At 40.1% G+C, this 18,089-nt stretch overlaps 1 protein-coding gene across 1 annotated transcript in view; it reads left to right on the top strand.

Annotated features, from left to right (window-relative positions):
• The window catches only part of plekhn1 (pleckstrin homology domain containing, family N member 1), a 39,548-nt gene that overhangs the window by 19,013 nt on the left and 2,446 nt on the right, over positions 1 to 18,089 (top strand). Inside the window, exons 8-15 of the mRNA XM_061903952.1 lie at positions 1,282 to 1,362; positions 1,442 to 1,517; positions 1,741 to 1,886; positions 6,006 to 6,152; positions 8,732 to 8,962; positions 9,613 to 9,768; positions 13,844 to 14,077; positions 14,281 to 14,341. Of these exons, the coding sequence (XP_061759936.1) occupies positions 1,282 to 1,362; positions 1,442 to 1,517; positions 1,741 to 1,886; positions 6,006 to 6,152; positions 8,732 to 8,962; positions 9,613 to 9,768; positions 13,844 to 14,077; positions 14,281 to 14,341 (1,132 nt within the window). The remainder of the gene's footprint in view (positions 1 to 1,281; positions 1,363 to 1,441; positions 1,518 to 1,740; positions 1,887 to 6,005; positions 6,153 to 8,731; positions 8,963 to 9,612; positions 9,769 to 13,843; positions 14,078 to 14,280; positions 14,342 to 18,089) is intronic.

The following is an 18,089-nucleotide window of genomic DNA, read 5'->3' as shown; positions in this document are numbered from 1 at the left end:
ACAGAACTGAGGCATTCTTCAAGGCACCCTTTTAAGTCCTCTCTCTTTTTGGCAGTTCCAATTTTTTTTCATAATGTGATTAATGTGACTAAGGTGTTGCTTTAACTTGTTTACTCCAGATGCAGTCATTAGTAATGTGTTCCACTTCTTTAGTTATACTAGTACTGTTCTTCAAGGTTCCATTTAAGGTGCTCTCTTTTTCATCATTGAAATATTCAATAGTGGCCCGCAATTTGTGAGAAACTCACATTTTTGTAGAAGATACTTAAAAACACTTAAAAATGTCATAGAAATCATATTTGACAAGTTTTTTTGCAGAATCCCCATAAAAATATCAGAACGCTCTGGTGACTGACAGACTAAATAGACCAACATCAAATGTCTACTGTAGAGGAATATACAAAATAAGAGTAACAGTGATCCTCCGTCCCTAGCTTTCAGGAAATTTGGCCACCGAAACAGTTTAGTTGAATATTGGCAATCTAGGTTGATGTATCAGCTGTAGTTTTCCTGGTAATCAGCGAGACGCCAACGTTTTCCCTATAAAAACAAACAAAGTTACAAAAACACCGATTCAGATGGTGGCGAACAATCAACCAAACCTGCCCTAACCTGCGGGGATATTTCTGATGAACTGACTGTGTAAGAATGAGCGGCAGCCCCACTGAAGTGTGTGAGATTTAGGGTGTGGGAAGCACCTAAAGTCATCTCACAGCTGGAATGTCAGCTGTCTCTCTTGACACACCCTAGAACAGTGCGAGGAAATATAAACTACATTTAAACTTTAAATGCCCAAACTGGTTTGACTAGCATTTTTTGCACCAGGAATTAGACTCCACCACACTGCGTTTGTGTCAAATAATTAAAAATGGTTTTGAATGTGGTTTATTTTCTATCTTGCTTTTATCATTATCGGGTTAGTATTTGATGTTATTAAACATTTGCTACTTTTCTATCTTGCTTTTATCATTATCGGGTTAGTATTTGATGCTATTAAACGTTTGCTACTTCAAAGCTGCAGAAAAATGTAGTTATTTATATAGGTCAAGAACGTTTCACAGAAAGAACAGAACCTTTCTACAAGGGACTGATCCTCCTTAAATTCCGCATGATGTTTGAAAAAAGAAAAAACACTTGATGGCATGATAATAAACTTTTGGAATGTAAACTGGACGTTCAAAGGAAACAAAACTCCCTTTAAAAAGAGAATAAGTGCAGACGTTGTTATTCAATCAGGGCCAATAAGTGTGTAACTCTACACAAACCCTTGTGTGTCCACAGGAACAAAACGATAGACTACTGGTGATGTACACGTCAACAATGATCATCCTATCCGAGGAAGCAAATGGCCTCTTCTACAAGGTTTGAAACGCTTCATAATCATCCTCTGAGCTGCATGCTTATTTTGTGTTATTAATGCAGTTTAAATCATCTTTATCAGGGCAAACTTCCACTCAACATGATCACAGTGACAACACCCTGCCAAGATGTCAAGCCCAACACTTTTATGATTGAAGGTTAGCGCAAAACAAACAGACAAACTTGAATGGATCTTAATGAGTATACTGTACACTGGAATGCATAATATACCCGAAGTGGACACCAGCAGGAATGTGCTAACGTCACAAAGTGCAAGCCTCCATGAATGAGCTGGTTTGATCCCCACTGAATGACAATCTGACAGTGGCACATTCCATGCAGCGCCTGGACCGAATGACGAGCTTTGTGTGTCCTCTCTAGGCAAGCTCATCAACCCCATAGTGGTGTCCTGTCTGGATCGGAGCGAGTTCTGCGACTGGATCCAGCATTTCAAAGCTGCTGACGTGCCGGTTCTCAGCCCCCCGCCCCCAGTCTATGACATCATCTACACACCGACGCACAGAGAAGTGAGTGATACCCACTGTTTTTTTTTTTTACAGGTTTAAAATAATCACCTTGTCCACGTCTCCTGATGAGCAATGCTATGTTTCTGTCCTCACCTGGTTCATTCGCCTCTATGTCAGAATTGACAAAAATTTCAGCTCTATTCCCACGTAGGCCGGACTGGTAAAATAATGGCATAATAACTTAAAAATACAACTAGGACAACTTCAAATTGTTTTCTTTCTTTTACTTTGGCCCTAAACAGAACAAGCACATTCTAAAAATTTACATATTAAAAGTAAAGTTAAAGTACCACTGATAGTCACACAGACACTAGCTTTGGTGAAATTTGACCCATCCCATTGTTCCACCCCCTGGGAGGTGAGGGGAGCAGTGAGCCGCAGCAGGAATCATTTTGGTGATTTAACCCCCAATTCCAATCCTTGATGCTGAATTCCAAGCAGGCAGGTAAAGGGTCCCATTTTTGGAGTCTTTGGTATGACTTGGCCAGGGTTTGAACTCAGGGTCTACCGATCTCAGGGCAGACACGCTAACCACAAGGCCAATGCTCTTGACGAAACAGTTCACCATGTAGACCACATTGAACTTAGACTTAATCTCAGTCTATCTACAAAGCAATTAAACTTTAAGCCCAAAAATACAAAATAAATTAAAGCTGCAAGCAGCGATGGACGGGACCGAGTATATATCGAAGTGGCTGAGGAGAGGGAAGTCAGGGCTTCCCAAATATAAGTTAGAACAACAAACTACTTTGTATTATATTGTAGTTTTTACCTTCCATAACGTGTCTACTTACAAATATAAGTTAGAACTATACACTACTTTGTATTATAAATGTTGTAGTTTTTATCTTCCATAACATGTCTACTGAAAGATATAAGTTAGAACTATACACTGCTTTGTATCATAAATGTTGTTGTTTTTACCTTGCATAACGTGTCTACTGACAGATATAAGTTAGAACTATTTGAGACACTAGTGATTTAGGGCTATATAAGTAAACATTGATTGATTGAACTATACACTGCTTTGTATCATAAATGTTGTTGTTTTTACCTTGCATAACGTGTCTACTGACAGATATAAGTTAGATAGGGGAGCAGTGGGCAGCAGCGGTGCTGCGCCCGCTGCTGCCCACTGCTCCCCTCTCCTCCCAGGGGGTGATATAGGGTGATGGGTCAAATGCAGAGAATAATTTCGCCACACCTAGTGTGTGTGTGACAATCATTGGTATTTTAACTTTATTATGTTGTAGTTTTTACCTTCCATAACGTGTCTACTGACTGATATTAGTTAGAACTACTTAGTATTATAAATGTAGTAGTTTTTATCTTCCATAACGTGTCTACTGACAGATATAAGTTACAATGAAAATACTTGGGTAGGGCTAGTAGCTACTATTAGCAAACAGATAGACCTACCAACTAGGGGCATAAAAAGTGCAGATGGCCTTAAAACACCAAAACATTCAGGCACCATATGTAAGTAACCAAGATAAAGACTCGACATACAAAGAAATTCAATAGGAGCAGAAACATAGGAGGGAACAGAATTAAAACCCGATGCTAACCGCCCATTGAAAATACATGGGTACGGCTAGTAGCTACTATTAGCAAACAGATAGACTTACCAACTCGGCGGAATATCTTAACATCGACACACTCTCTCGTTGACCGGTTGTTTTTACGATATGCAGGCAAACGACAACTTTAAAATATACCGGCTTAGCTACGGCACCTGGCAGCCATCTTGGTATAGACGATCACAGCCCCTCCCTCACGAATGTTGGTGCACGCGCACCAGCAGCAGACGGTACGGAAAAACAAAAACGTCTCCCTCACTGTGTCTGCGCACAGCCGCCATCTTTGAAATGGTTTTCAGCGCAGCGGTTCTTTGAAGGCTGATAAAATCAAACCCGTAGCAGTAATAAAAAATCTTTCATCAACTTTTAATCAGAATGGTTCAATCCCTCTCCTGTGGTAGTTTGAAGCTGACACAACAAACGCTCACAGAGGAGATAATGTTTGAAAAAAGGTGACCGTTTTTTACAAAACTTTTGCTTTGAAGGGGGAATTGCAAATTTCCTGTTGATTTTTGCTGAAGGATGTCAGTGTATGAAATCTAGGTCTAAGTGAGACCTACATAGAGGTTTTTGTTTCATGTCGCTACGACATTCCTACTGGATGTTAGAGGCAGTTTTGTCTGTGTTTTCTTTCTTGGTGCAGTTTTGTCTGTGTTTTATTCCTAGGGGTTGCTAGAGCGCAATTTTGAGTTTTGGGGTTAGGTTTTTTGATTAGATCGCAATTTTCGCCAGTCCTGATGTGTGTGTCCAGTTTGGTGAGTTTTGAAGCATGTTAAGGGGGTCAAATTACAGCTCAAAGAGGCAAAGGTGAGTGTTTTTTCAAATTTTTGTTTTGAAAGGGGAATTTCAAACTTTCTGTTGATTTTTGCTGAAGGATGTCATTGTATGAAATCTAGGGCTGAGTGAGACCTACATAGAGGTTTTTTTTCATGTCACTACAACATTCCTACTGGAAGTTACAGGCAGTTTGGTCTGGGTTTTCTTCCTAGGGGGCGTTAGAGCGCAATTTTTAGTTTTGGGGTTAGGTTTTTTGATTAAATCGCAATGTTCGCCAGTCCTGATGTGTAAGTCAAATTTGGTGAGTTTTGAAGCATGTTAAGAGGGTTCAATTACAGCTCAAAGCTGCGGAATAATAAGAAAGAAAGAAAGAAAGAAAGAATAAAACGCTAGAAATTCAATAGGGTCCTCTGTCCCAAAGGGACATTCGGTCCCTAATAATACATTAAAACTCTTCGAAGTATCAACTACCTCATTTGTCATTTCTACCTATTAATTCTGTGCTCAACCAACCATAAAAACTGAGGTAGAAACTATTCAAGAGGGTTTATTGTCACTGTTTATTGATAGAAAAATAAAAGCTCTGTAGTGCATGAACAATTTTAACAAATCAAACATGCGAACTTGAGAGACTGACAGTACTGCAGTAAATCACATACATTTTCACAGAACTATATCAAAGTGCAGTGTCCAATGCAGCATTTTAAGTGGAGTTACCAATTGTTTATTTTACTCCTGAAACCTGGAATTTTGTAGCGTTCACAAGTGAATCAAAATCAGGTGTCACATCTTGAGTGGCACACAATTTCAGGATGTTATTTACGTGCTTGTGCGTGGCTTTGTTCTATTGATGCTCATTACAGAGAAAACCTGCTCACAAAGATTAAGTATCCACCTTGAGACTGGAAGGTTGTGAGTTCAAACCCCGGCCGAGTAATACCAAAGACTATAAAAATGGGACCATTGCCTCTCTGCTTAGCACTCAGCATCAAGGGTTGGAATTGGCGGTTAAATCACTAAAATGATTCCCGAGCGCGGCCACCGCTGCTGCTTACTGCTCCCCTCACCTCCCAGGGGGTAAACATGGGGATGGGTCAAATGCAGAGCATAATTTCACCCCACCTAGTGTCTGTGTGACTATCGTTGGGACTTTAACTTTAACATGTGAGTGGTGGTGTTTGGGTGCTGTGATCTTCGTGGCGGTAAACAGTAGAGTTTTTATTTTTTATTTTTTAAATAAATGCACACATGTTAAAAGTGCAATTTCAATATTCATTATTAGAATAAAGGTTATGGCAATCGAAAAAAATTTTTTCATTAAATACGCATCGAGACTATGAAGTGTGTTTTATCTGATGACTCGATTACTAAAATAATTGGTAGATGCAGCTCTTATTTATATGATCATTTTTGCCAACAAGAACTTGTAGGGTTCAGGCAATTATTTTTATATCCACAGTGTACACTGAATTCGAAGGGAGTCAGTTTGGCCTCAGGCTAGCTGCCGTTGCAGCTAAGGTTTTTTTCTTTTCTTACAAAGCATTTCACGTTGGGAATACTTCATTTTCCTGAGCAAATATTTATTTAGCCGTGGATTTTTAGGATCTTAATTTCATTCTAATAAAAGACTCATTCTTACACTGAAAGTGATTTTTAAAGCATATTTTGTGATTGATTCAATTATCACCTCTACAAATGAGTGAACGATTCAAGTTCCAAATGTATCACAATTATTAATGTATGAAACTTGTCTGCCACCTAGACGCCACAGTTTGAAAGGTGGAGTGGAAACAGTCAAGCCAAACCTGAGTCCCGCAAGATGAGCCAGAATGGACGTGGATCCCACAACCTTTCGTTCCCCACTCATGAAGACAACCCATTGTCCCCAGGGTACTCGGAACCTCTTTGTGTAAGTGTCTGCTTCACTCTCAAACACCAAAACGGCAATATTTGTACGGATATGAATTATGTCGGAAGTATGTTTGTTTAACGTCAGCAAAGAAAACTCACTTAACGTTGTTGTTTTTTTACTAAGTTAATTATTAAGCAAGGTCTAGAGTCCTGCTCCAGTCACAAAGACAGGCAATAAACTTCAAGGCTGACCAAAAAAAAGGAAACACATAACATTGGAATTTTCTGCTTAAACGACGAGGCCCTGAAATGATTATTGAGCAGCAGGAGTGAAAAGATTCATTATTAACCTTGCACACTTTAGAAATAATGAAGCATACCAGGACTTTTGAGGACACTCCCGTGAGAGAAAAGTCTTCCGCTGGACCAATTAGCTTTAATTGGCGAGAGCTCACTGCCTGCAAGACTTGTGGTTTTCGCAGCCCCTGACCTGCTAACCCTAATTAAAATGATGGAGATCTTCTTGTCCCCATCATTGTCAGAGTGGCTTGATGTAAAGCGGTTTCTTTTTACAAGTAAAACCTCAAAAATGTTTTGCTTTGCAAGTACTTTTGGTGTGAAAATTAAAGAGTAGTTCAGCAAAGGAATATATATTAAAATTCAAGTTAAGCAAATATTTGTTTGATTATTTCATACATATTTCATGTCAAATCAGTTCCTGCGTACCACCAATGGTGCAAACAATAAATGTGGTACTCCTATGTGCCGACCAAATTCCGTCCGTGTTGCCCTTGTATCGATTGACATAAAAGCAAATAGTGCCATATTTTGGTACTTTCTTGCACGTGACGTCACGTCCAGTTGCAGACTTTGCACCGGCTCAAGCACTTTGTGAGTAAACAAGCAGTCAAGCACTCCAGGTAATGTTACAAATGTCTGTGCCAACAAAGCAGGAAGAAGAGACTCAAAATCACAATAAGGCTCCACTTTTCAAAATGCGCTACCTCGATGTTAATGGATGTATCAAAGACATGCTACCGATTAGCATTAGCGATTTTAAATGACAATTTCAACACCTATAAATTTGGCCATGAAAACTACAACGAAGATGTCCGTTACAATTAAGCAGCTGGCGTGTAATAAATTCAGTACTTTCAGTATAAATTGACACTTTCTCGGTCCCAACAAAAGACAAAATTGGCACATTCAACTTAATGGCAAAGACTACATCCTGACCCCGCAACACGCCACAGCAATGCACTACTGCCATCTAATGTCTTATAATCGCAACCGCATGCAAAGCATACTTGCCAACCGTGAGACCTCCGATTTCGGGAGGTGGGGGGCGTTGTCGGGGGTGGGGCGTCGTCGCGGTTGGGGGCGTGGTTGGGCGGGGGTCGTGGTTAAGAGGGGTGGCGTATAATTCACCAACTCGAGTATTTCATATATATATATATATATATATATATATATATATACATACATACATATGTATGAAATACTTGACTTTAAGTGAATTCTAGCTATATATATTTATTTTATTATATATAAATAAAAGAAATAGTTGATTTTCAGACGCTACCTATCAAATACACAGTAATAAAAACACAGTTGTTCTACTAACTGTACTGTGCTTGCTGGTTACTATAAAACAACAACAACACTTACTTTTCACTATTTGAGTAACCTTTGTTCTGCCATTTGGGTATTGGCGAGCAATCTCCGAATCCGGGAACATCCTTCACGGATTTGTTGTAGACATCCGCAAATGAGAACGGGATGTTGCTTCCAGCTATCAGCATAGCCATCTTTGTCTCAGCATAAGATACACCATCGGGTCTCCATTTCGCGAGGTGGGCCATAATACTGGGTTGTGAATGATGCTGCGCTGCGGACGCTTTGTGCTTTGCTGACTGACCGTTTATGGCTGAGTATATCCGTTCACCATGTTCAATGGAGAAGTCTGTTCTACAAAATTTACAGGCAACATACCCCTTCCCCTTCGAACTCTCCTGGATAAACTGTAATTCTTATTTCCATTCATTTCGGAACTTGCAAGCGTATTTCTTCATTTTGCTCGTCGACGGTGTAACATATTGGGTTGGAGTCAATAACTAGGCGACGTGATGAAGTTACATGACTTTACTGTGGGCTTCAGAACAAACTCCCTAATGACTGCACTTAAATGTAGAATTTATTTACATTCTATTCTGTGTACAGTAGATGGCAGTATTGTCTTGTTTAAGAGGGTCACAACATCCACACTTTGGAGCCGGAGTGGGTGTGGCTTCCAGCGCCGTCAAAATTTCAGGAGATTATCGGGAGAAAATTTGTCCCCGGAGGTTTTCGGGAGAGGTGCTGAATTTCGTGAGTCTCCCGGAAAATCCGGAAAGTTGGCAAGTATGATGCAAAGTCTACTTGCAAATGAGACACAGGCGTGTAATAAAAAAGCTATAACTGGACAGCACAGGTTTCATAATTGTTAACTGTTAAATCAAAAATAGATTTGTATTTATTTTATTAAATTGGTACTGTTGAATACAGGTATAGATTCCCAGGTATCAGGGATTGGTACAAATGTGAAAGGTACCCATCCTTACAGACTATAACCAAATATGTCCTGCTTTTTGTCAACAGTACACCTCCAGCCGTCCCTCCTCCACAGAGACCGCTCGTCTGGGAAGCAGGACAAACAGCGTCTCTTCCCACAACAACCCCGAACGTGACTCCCGACCTTTCCCGCTGCGCTACTCGTCCCCCCAGCGCGGCTCCTATCACCAGTCTGCAGAGGTCTCAGCGGGCATGCCGCAGCTGTACAGCACGCCCTACTCAAGCACGCATCGGCTGGACAAAGGCCCGCTTGTGAAGGTAAAACGTCTGCCCGGCGTCTAAACGTGATAAGTGCATGATTCCCCTTGAGGCCGGTCGGACTCATCTTACATGTCTTTATAAATACACGGACAGCAGAAAGCTGAGCAGGGTCTTGGTAATGACGGTAGCTACAACGTGACAATAGACACACAAGCAGGAAATATATACCTGACACTTTGCACTACTTGATTTACGTAAACTCTTATTATATATTTAATACAGAGCAAACATCTCGGAATCATTACAGTGTTGTGTGTGTGGAGTGATTTTTTTGCTCACTTTTGTATGTTTTATTCATTGGTCAATGGGGCAATCATGATTGAAGCCTGTGAACTCTGCCTAGCAACATGCCACATGTGCCCTGTTTTATGGGTGATGTTGCACCTACTAATTAAAAACATGTGCAAGTGGTTGGTACACCACTGGGTTGTTAAGGATATGCTTGTATTAATATGCCACCATTTTTACATCCAACACACATCTGATGGTGGATTTGTGAAACTGATAGTTGTAACACCGGCACTTATCTGCAAGTAGTTTAATACCCCGCCCTGTACTGTGACCTTAAATCTTAATTTTGATTGATGTGAGCCCTCAGAGGGTGAAATACAACAATAAACTAACTTTTAAGTTTGTTGTGTGATCAGTCAAACAGCTGGAACACCTCTCAGACGTCTCTCAGCTACCACATGAACGGCCCGCAAAGATACTCGGACATGTGCGCTCCAAGACAGCCCTTATCGCCGCTCTACGATGAGCCCTGCAGCCCTGAAATAGATGCCTTTGAGGACGTTGTGCCAATGGTAAGTTGTGCCAATGGTATACCGCGTCCATTGGGTCAGTTTACTGCAGTTCACTTCGGTTTCTTCTACTCAGACAAGATTTTTGGTGTAAAAGAATGGAATAGTTCACCTTTTTTTTTTAAAGGTAAACCATATATTTAAGTTAAAATATCCCATTTATGTTACCGAAATCTTGTCTGACGAGAAGAAACTGAAAAGCATATTAACAAGAAGACATTAAACATTCAGCTACCTACAGTGGGGCAAAAAAGTATTTAGTCAGCCACCAATTGTGCAAGTTCTCCCACTTAAAAAGATGACAGAGGTCTGCAATTTTCATCATAGGTACACTTCAACTGTGAGAGACCGAATGTGAAAAAAAAATCCAGGAATTCTCATTGTATGAATTTTAAAGAATTTATTTGTAAATTATGGTGGAAAATAAGTATTTGGTCAACCATTAAAAGCTCTCACTGATGGAAGAAGGTTTTGGCTCAAAATGTCACGATACATGGCCCCATTCATTCTTTCCTTAACACGGATCAATCATCCTGTCCCCCTTAGCAGAAAAACAGCCCCAAAGCATGATGTTTTCACCCCCATGCTTCACAGTAGGTTTGGTGTTCTTGGGATGCAACTCAGTATTCTTCTTTCTCCAAACACGACGAGTTGAGTTTATACCAAAAAGTTCTATTTTGGTTTCATCTGACCACATGACATTCTCCCAATCCTCTGCTGTATCATCCATGTATCCATTTTGGTATAAACTGAACTCGTCGTGTTTGGGGGAAGAGGAATACTAAGTTGCATCCCAAGAACACCACACCTACTGTGAAGCATGGGGGTGGAAACATCATGCTTTGGGGCTGTTTTTCTGCTAAGGGGACAGGACGTTTGATCCGTGTTAAGGAAAGAATGAATGGGGCCATGTATCGTGAGATTTTGAGCCAAAACCTCCTTCCATCAGTGAGAGCTTTGAATGGTTGACCAAATACTTATTTTCCACCATAATGTACAAATTTTAATTCTTTAAAATTCCTACAATGTGAATTCCTGGATTTTTTTTTTTAACATTCTGTCTCTCACAGTTGAAGTGTACCTATGATGAAAATTACAGACCTCTGTCATCATTTTAAGTGGGAGAACTTGCACAATCGGTGGCTGACTAAATACTTTTTTGCCCCACTGTACATAAGTGCAGCTCAGAAGATGTGATGAAGATAGCAGCACATGTTTGGCAATTGATCAGTTAATTTGTGGGTTTTTGTAATCCGAATAATTACTCATCCATCCATCCATTTTTTTACCGCTTGCCCCTCTCGAGTCAAATATTTTTTCAAAATAAACTTTTACCTTTACTTTTTAGAGAGGGCCTCGGCAATTATTTTGTCCCGGGGGGCCAAATTTAGAAAAAAAAAAGTGTCTGGGGGCTGGTACATCTATTTTTAAGAACAGTAATACAAAACCTCACAATAATGTCTGAATGCTAAAACCATTATGACAGACCGGCTTAAAAACAGAATGGAATTTTTTTTTTTTTTTACTAAATGAAACACCCAGAATGTACATGAAAATAAAGAATGCAGAATTTAATATATTAAGTATGAACGATATAACACTGAACGTATGAACAATGATCGAAATATATTTTACAATCAAGCGAAACGCAACAAAAATGCAACAAACACATCGAAATATGGACGCGAAGGTTTCAAACACTGTGGAAATGCGCCCCACACACACTGCTTGGTGGCTCGTCTGAGCTGCTGTGACTTAGATTACCATAGTAACTAACATGTAAAAGCACAGATTTCAACCATTTAAATACTTTGTATAGTTCAAGACTTACAGTAGTTTGAAAACATCACTGCACATCATATAGGCAGCTACAGTTTCCATCTTAAAGATCTAAAAGAAAATATTTGGGAATGTCTGGTGGGCCAGATTGAAAAGTTTAACAGGCCTTAATTTGCCCATGTCTTTTTTTAGAGGATACATAGTTTTTTCCGCAGAAATACTAATTGGACATCTATTTTTGTTTTTTTGCAAGGCTATACAAGCTCTTCACATACTTCTAATAATATCTAGAGCACATATTTCTTTACATTTTATTTTTAAACGAGACCTGTGTTGATTTTAATGTACAATTAAGACACTTTCTTGCGGTCTAGATTAGTGAGTCTCAAACTGTCATGGTATGCGGTCTCCATCTAATGTTACGCCAACGAATCACTTAATTCAATATTCAAAAACAGTGTTACTGTTCAAACTGTGTGCAATGTTAGAGTCGCCAAAAATATTCAATATAATTGTTAAAATAACAGCTGCCCTGTTTTTAATTGATATTTAGGCCTACTATGCTGCTGTGGTGCATGGTGGTACTTGGAGAGCCAAGTGTTTTCTGAGGTGGTACCTGGTAAGAAAAGTTTAGGAAACCACTGATAATATGTATTGAATATGTTTCGGTCTAAATGTTGTGTACATTTTGCTCCACAGTCAATTTTATAACCCGTTTTTTGAGTCTATCCGTCCATCCATCCATCCATTTTCTACCGCTTATTCCCTTTGGGGTCGCGGGGGTGTGCTGGTGCCTATCTCCGCTACAATCGGGCTGAAGGCGGTGTACACCCTGGACAAGTCGCCACTTAATCGCAGGGCCAACACGGATAAACAGACAACATTCACACACTAGGGCCAATTTAGTGTTGCCAATCAACCTATCCCCAGGTGCATGTCTTTGGAACTGGGAGGAAGCCGGAGTACCCGGAGGGAACCCACGCATTCACTGGGAGAACATGCAAACTCCACACAGAAAGATCCCAAGCCCGGGATTGAACCCAGGACTACTCAGGACGTTCGTATCGTGAGGCGGACGCACTAAACCCTCTTCCACCGTGAAGCCCTTGAAAAATATATATTTTTCAAAAATCTATATTGAAGCCAAATGTCAACTCTAATTTAAATTTTTACCAGACAGAGTCGAAAATAAACTTCATGAACATTATGTAGATTCATCCGGTCACAACATTAGGTATGTAGTAGCATTTATGTCACTGCGTGTAGCACATACATGTTATCATGCACAAGCTACATTTGTATGAAAGTAATGTTTAATCCTACTTTTTTGTGTTTCCTCATGGCCTTGAGCTCTTCTCACTCTGGCTGACAGCTTGACTTGATTTTTGAATTAATGCTTCCACTTCGCGGTGACGTCACAACATAGCCAAACTTCAAAAACCCAGCGAACAGAAGCATCCATTATCAAGCTTTGGCATTGTTTAACATAGCAGTGTCGAACGTACGGCCCGAGGGCCGGATCAGGCCCGCGAACAGGTTTTATTCGGCCCGTGGGATGAGTTTGCTAAGTATAAAAATGAAGCTGAAAATTTTTAATGAAAAAAGCAGCTGTTTTAAATGTGTCCACTAGATGTCGCAATAGCAAATATTTGTATATTTGTAGATAATGCTACATATGTACAAAATAAACCACATGATGTTAGTGCATCAGTCAAGAAAAATGATCAAACTACATAAATAACAGTGTAATTAGATTTTGGTATTTTTTTTTTTAATCTTGATTGAAATTGAACACCAATGAGTTGACTAATGAATATTATCACATAATTTATTCATAAAATATAAATAACGACAAATAAAGATAGAATACTATTAACTGCAACATGTAAGCGTAAAAAAACAACAACAACATTGTGATTTGTACAATTTCAGAATGTACTTGTTCTATATTTAAACAAAGAAAATAATCTAAAGTTGTCTTTATTTTTAAGTTATCGTGCCCTGATTTTAGATTGTGGCCCTCAATCTAAAATGGGTTTGACACCCCTGGTATAACACGAGCATCCAACATTGTAACACCATTTAAAAGTCAAAAAGGAGGACAATCCTTGTAAGACCCCTTTAAACTCTCCTTATTTTCTCAGTAAATAATGCTCAAACTTTGTTGACAAATTCAATTTGGTGCTGCTCAAATGACCATAAATTTAGTCAGTCCCGATGCGATTTGAATTTGTACAATTGAATCTGTGTGATCAGATAAGTTAAGGATCAGAAGTCATAATCCTTTATCTCTCAACAGGAGAACTGGCCTGAGCCCACTCCTCTGTTCCATCACCAGCAGGGGCCTTGGCTTCCAACCACGAACTTCCAGCTGCGCACCCCTCCAATGGGCAGACACAGCAGGAGAAGCCTGCTGCAGGCCAACTCCCAGGTACAGGCTCTGGGCTCGGACATGGGGAGCCAAGCTGACCAAAGAGCCGAGGCCGTGTCGAGGCTCAAGCTGTTGACCGCGCCCTCAAAAGGACAAGAGCAGGTGAGAAGCTTACCATCGCTCATCTCTCAGGGCACTCCAGTTTCTGGAATGCCGCGGTACTACATGCATGGGTGACTTTGTATGTATCGGATCAGCATGTGTTACATGATCGGGTTCTGTGGATGTTGAGTGAAGATGAGAATACTTGTTAAGTGTTGATCACGGGAAGTGACAGATTTATGTGTTTTTACGTATGTCCACAGGCACACCTCGGCTCCAACTTTGAGATCAACACGTCTCATCTGTTAAACAACTACTCACCAGGTAAGGAGAAGGCAAAGCGAGGCGAGGAAACACTGCTCTGTTAATCTATGACATGTGCAAACAATACAGCTGCAGCACAATGTAAGTGAGACTTCCGGTACGATATCAAAATTGGAGCCTTGAGTATTGGCCAATACCGATATTAATCTGATACGATATCAGTACAAATCCGACACTATACATACTCTTATTTTGAAGGGTGGAATGTTATAAATGGCTTGATCAATTGAATACTCAGAGAACAATTGTAGGTATGTAAAACACTAATCAATTAATGACACTAATTTCGTGTATCTAACTTGTCTCCTATTGTGTGCTTTGCTGTTGTGTAGTTGCTAGCTCCTAGCAGTCGAGAGCCTACCAAGATTACCTTTTTTAAATTACAAGGAAAGATCAAACTTCTGTGCACATTGGAGGACATTTATCTGGTAAATGGCCGTCCAGCTTTGCACAAGTAAACTCGCTGCAGGACTGTTTGCATTGTAGATTTTAGATGGGGGCCTAACGCTAACCGGTATAATGATGAACTGTGATGGTTAGTATTACTGTTTTAGATTAAAAAATGTCATAAAATTGATAAGACTTTAATAAGCTCACAGACCGCTGATACTGCTCATTTCCTGAAGTATCATAAATGCTTACACAAAATCTTAATATATTTACCACTCAAGGGAATATGACAACAGGAAGTGAACTCACGTGACAGAAGTAAGGGCTAATGGGTTTTTTTTATGGCTAAAAAAACCCACACTAAAACCCTCACAAATAAAAAGAAAAACATTTTTAAACGCCAAAATAAAAAAATAATATGGCTCTTAAGAAGCCACAACAATATGGAATATTTCCTCTGCTAATGAAAGAACATTTTGTGTCAATGTAATTTATTAAAGGCAGCACGGTAGTAGAGGAGTTAGTACGTCTGCCTCACAATACGAAAGTCCTGAGTAGTCCTGGGGTAAAACCTGGGGATAGGTTGATTGGCAACACTAAATTGGCCCTAGTGTGTGAATGTGAGTGTGAATGTTGTCTGACTATCTGTGTTGGCCCTGCGATGAGGTAGCCACTTGTCCAGGGTGTACACCGCCTTCCACCCGATTGTAGCTGAGATAGGCGGCAGCGCCCCCCGAGACCCCAAAGGAAATAAGTGGTAGAAATGGATGGATGGATGGGTATTTTATCATATGTTTTACATAAAACTAGGTTTAACCTGTTAAGGCCCAAGCTGTTTGTTTACATGCTTATTTTTATTTTATTTGCCTTTGCTATTTGGGCTTATTGGACCCTAATTAGAATAAAAAACTAAGAATCATCTTTTTGTATGATGTACTTAGTTCATAAGTAACAACCTTGTACTTTTTTTGTTTTTTTTCCCCAAATTCCATTGTGTGTTATACTCTTTTGATACCACCAGATAGCAGTATACAGTAAGTGTCCACATAAGGGCCATAGGACCCCAATTCAGGAGTGTACAACATTTTGAAAATAAGAGCTAAAAGGTGCTGTCCACGCATGTGGCCACTAAGGCCTTTAGAGATTTGAGCATGTGTATAAGTAATTTTTGATCACATTCAATAATACCCAGATGTTACCTAGGTATTATCGGGTCGTGCGTTTCCCACCTAGGCCTTCAGTGATGTCTGACTTCATAGATTACCACTCAAAATACCATTATTGATGTCACCACATGACCATTACTGGAGAAATACTATACAGGAACACATTTACGCTCTAATGGGCATTGGATCACATCAACAGTATACAAAACGGGTTATTTTCCGGCCCATTTCAAAATCAATTAAAATGCATCAGCAATTAACACATATCTTACGTGATACTGTCAAAATTAAGATGGCAAAAAAAAATTGTATTGAAAGTAAAAAAATAAAATATTTGAACTCACATTTAGTATCGCCTATTCGACGCCGTTCCCCATTTCATCGCCAGAACAGCTAAGCTAGCTTCCGGGGTTGGCCGACATCGTCTATTAAGATGTAGTTTCTCTTCTCTTTAAAGATCTTCTTGAAAATGGCCTTGCAAATTTATAGAATAGAATAGAGTTTTATTGTCATTATTGCAGTGAACAGGTTCAAATAACAACGAAATTGGAGCAGATCCCCTCAGGTGCATATACAATATGGTAATTCTAAATAGTAAAAAAAGATAGAAATAAGAGATGTATCTATATATATATATATGTATATATATCCACACACATGCATATATGCATAAATATATATATATATACACACATACATATAACATTATTGCACATTATAGTCCATCCATCCATCCATCTTCTTCCGCTTATCTGAGGTCGGGTCGCGGGAGCAACAGCCTAAGCAGGGAAACCCAGACTTCCCTCTCCCCAGCCACTTCGTCTAGCTCTTCCTGGGGGATCCCGAGGTGTTCCCAGGCCAGCCGGGAGACATAGTCTTCCCAACGTGTCCTGGGTCTTCCCCGTGGCCTCCTACCGGTTGGACGTGCCCTAAACACCTCCCTAGGGAGGCGTTCGGGTGGCATACTGACCAGATGCCCGAACCACCTCATCTGGCTCCTCTCGATGTGGAGGAGCAGCGGTTTTACTTTGAGTTCATCCCGGATGACAGAGCTTCTCACCCTATCTCTAAGGGAGAGCCCCGCCACACGGCGGAGGAAACTCATTTCGGCCGCTTGTACCCGTGATCTTATTCTTTCGGTCATGACCTAAAGCTCATGACCATAGGTGAGGATGGGAATGTAGATCGACCGGTAAATATATAGTCCTAAAAAATATTATAGTCCTGAAAAAAAAATTAAATTAAAAGACAGGCCACATGAGGACATGATGGACATATTGTGCTCAATCAGTGCCTGTTTAATGCTACTATGGCTCTTGGGTAAAAACTGTTTTTTAGTCTATTTGTGCCCGCTTTTAGCACCCTATAGCGTCTGCCCGAGGGTAGCAGTTTTAGGTGGCAGTGCCCAGGGTGGAATGGGTCTTTTAGGATGCTCTGTGCTTTCCTGAGACAGCGGGAGCTGTACAGGTCACCTAATCATCGTTTTGTTCTCCTTCTCGGTCTGGATACGGCCCCATACTTCCCGCATCCTGCTAAATTGAAACTTGTGATTGGATACTTACTTTGGATTGTCCAATCACAGTCTCGTTAACATCAGGCTACCTAGAGAGGCTACTGTCAACAATGTGTGATCTGATTGGCTATTGCAACAAGATCTCTATGATCGCGATCATAGACATCTTCTAAGTAGACGCAGCATAGAGCGCTACTGCCTACTGGCGCTGACGAGACGCGGGGCCGCCATCTTGGAGTGGTGTTGCACTCCACTCAGTGCAATTCATTTGACAGGAGCAATGAACTGTCAGCGCATTTAATTAATTTTACCTCACTGAATATCACGTTTTTTCATCCTACATGTAGCTATGATAAAGGACACATGTTTTGGCGTGTTTTATAATGTTTGCTTAACAGTAATAGAATATTCCAATGTGGCATAAGTGACCAGACGTCCGAGATCAAAACTGGGAATATAATCCCAGAGAAGGGGGAAAAAGTGGTCAGCTATTTTTAAGTTTAAGAAACAATATGATTAGGTTATATATACATTTGTATATCCTACATAAAACATGTATGAACACATTAGATATCTATTTGTTGTGTAAATATGCTATATAAATAAAGTGGATTGATTGGATTGATATATATTTTAGGGACCTATTGACTGTACCTCTGTTGCTGCAGCAGCAGAGTTT

The sequence above is a fragment of the Nerophis ophidion genome, linkage group LG06 (assembly GCF_033978795.1).
Source record: "Nerophis ophidion isolate RoL-2023_Sa linkage group LG06, RoL_Noph_v1.0, whole genome shotgun sequence".
Lineage (NCBI taxonomy): Eukaryota > Metazoa > Chordata > Actinopteri > Syngnathiformes > Syngnathidae > Nerophis > Nerophis ophidion.
The sequence above is the reverse complement of the archived record's forward strand: the minus strand, read 5'-3'. Positions and strand labels throughout refer to the sequence as shown.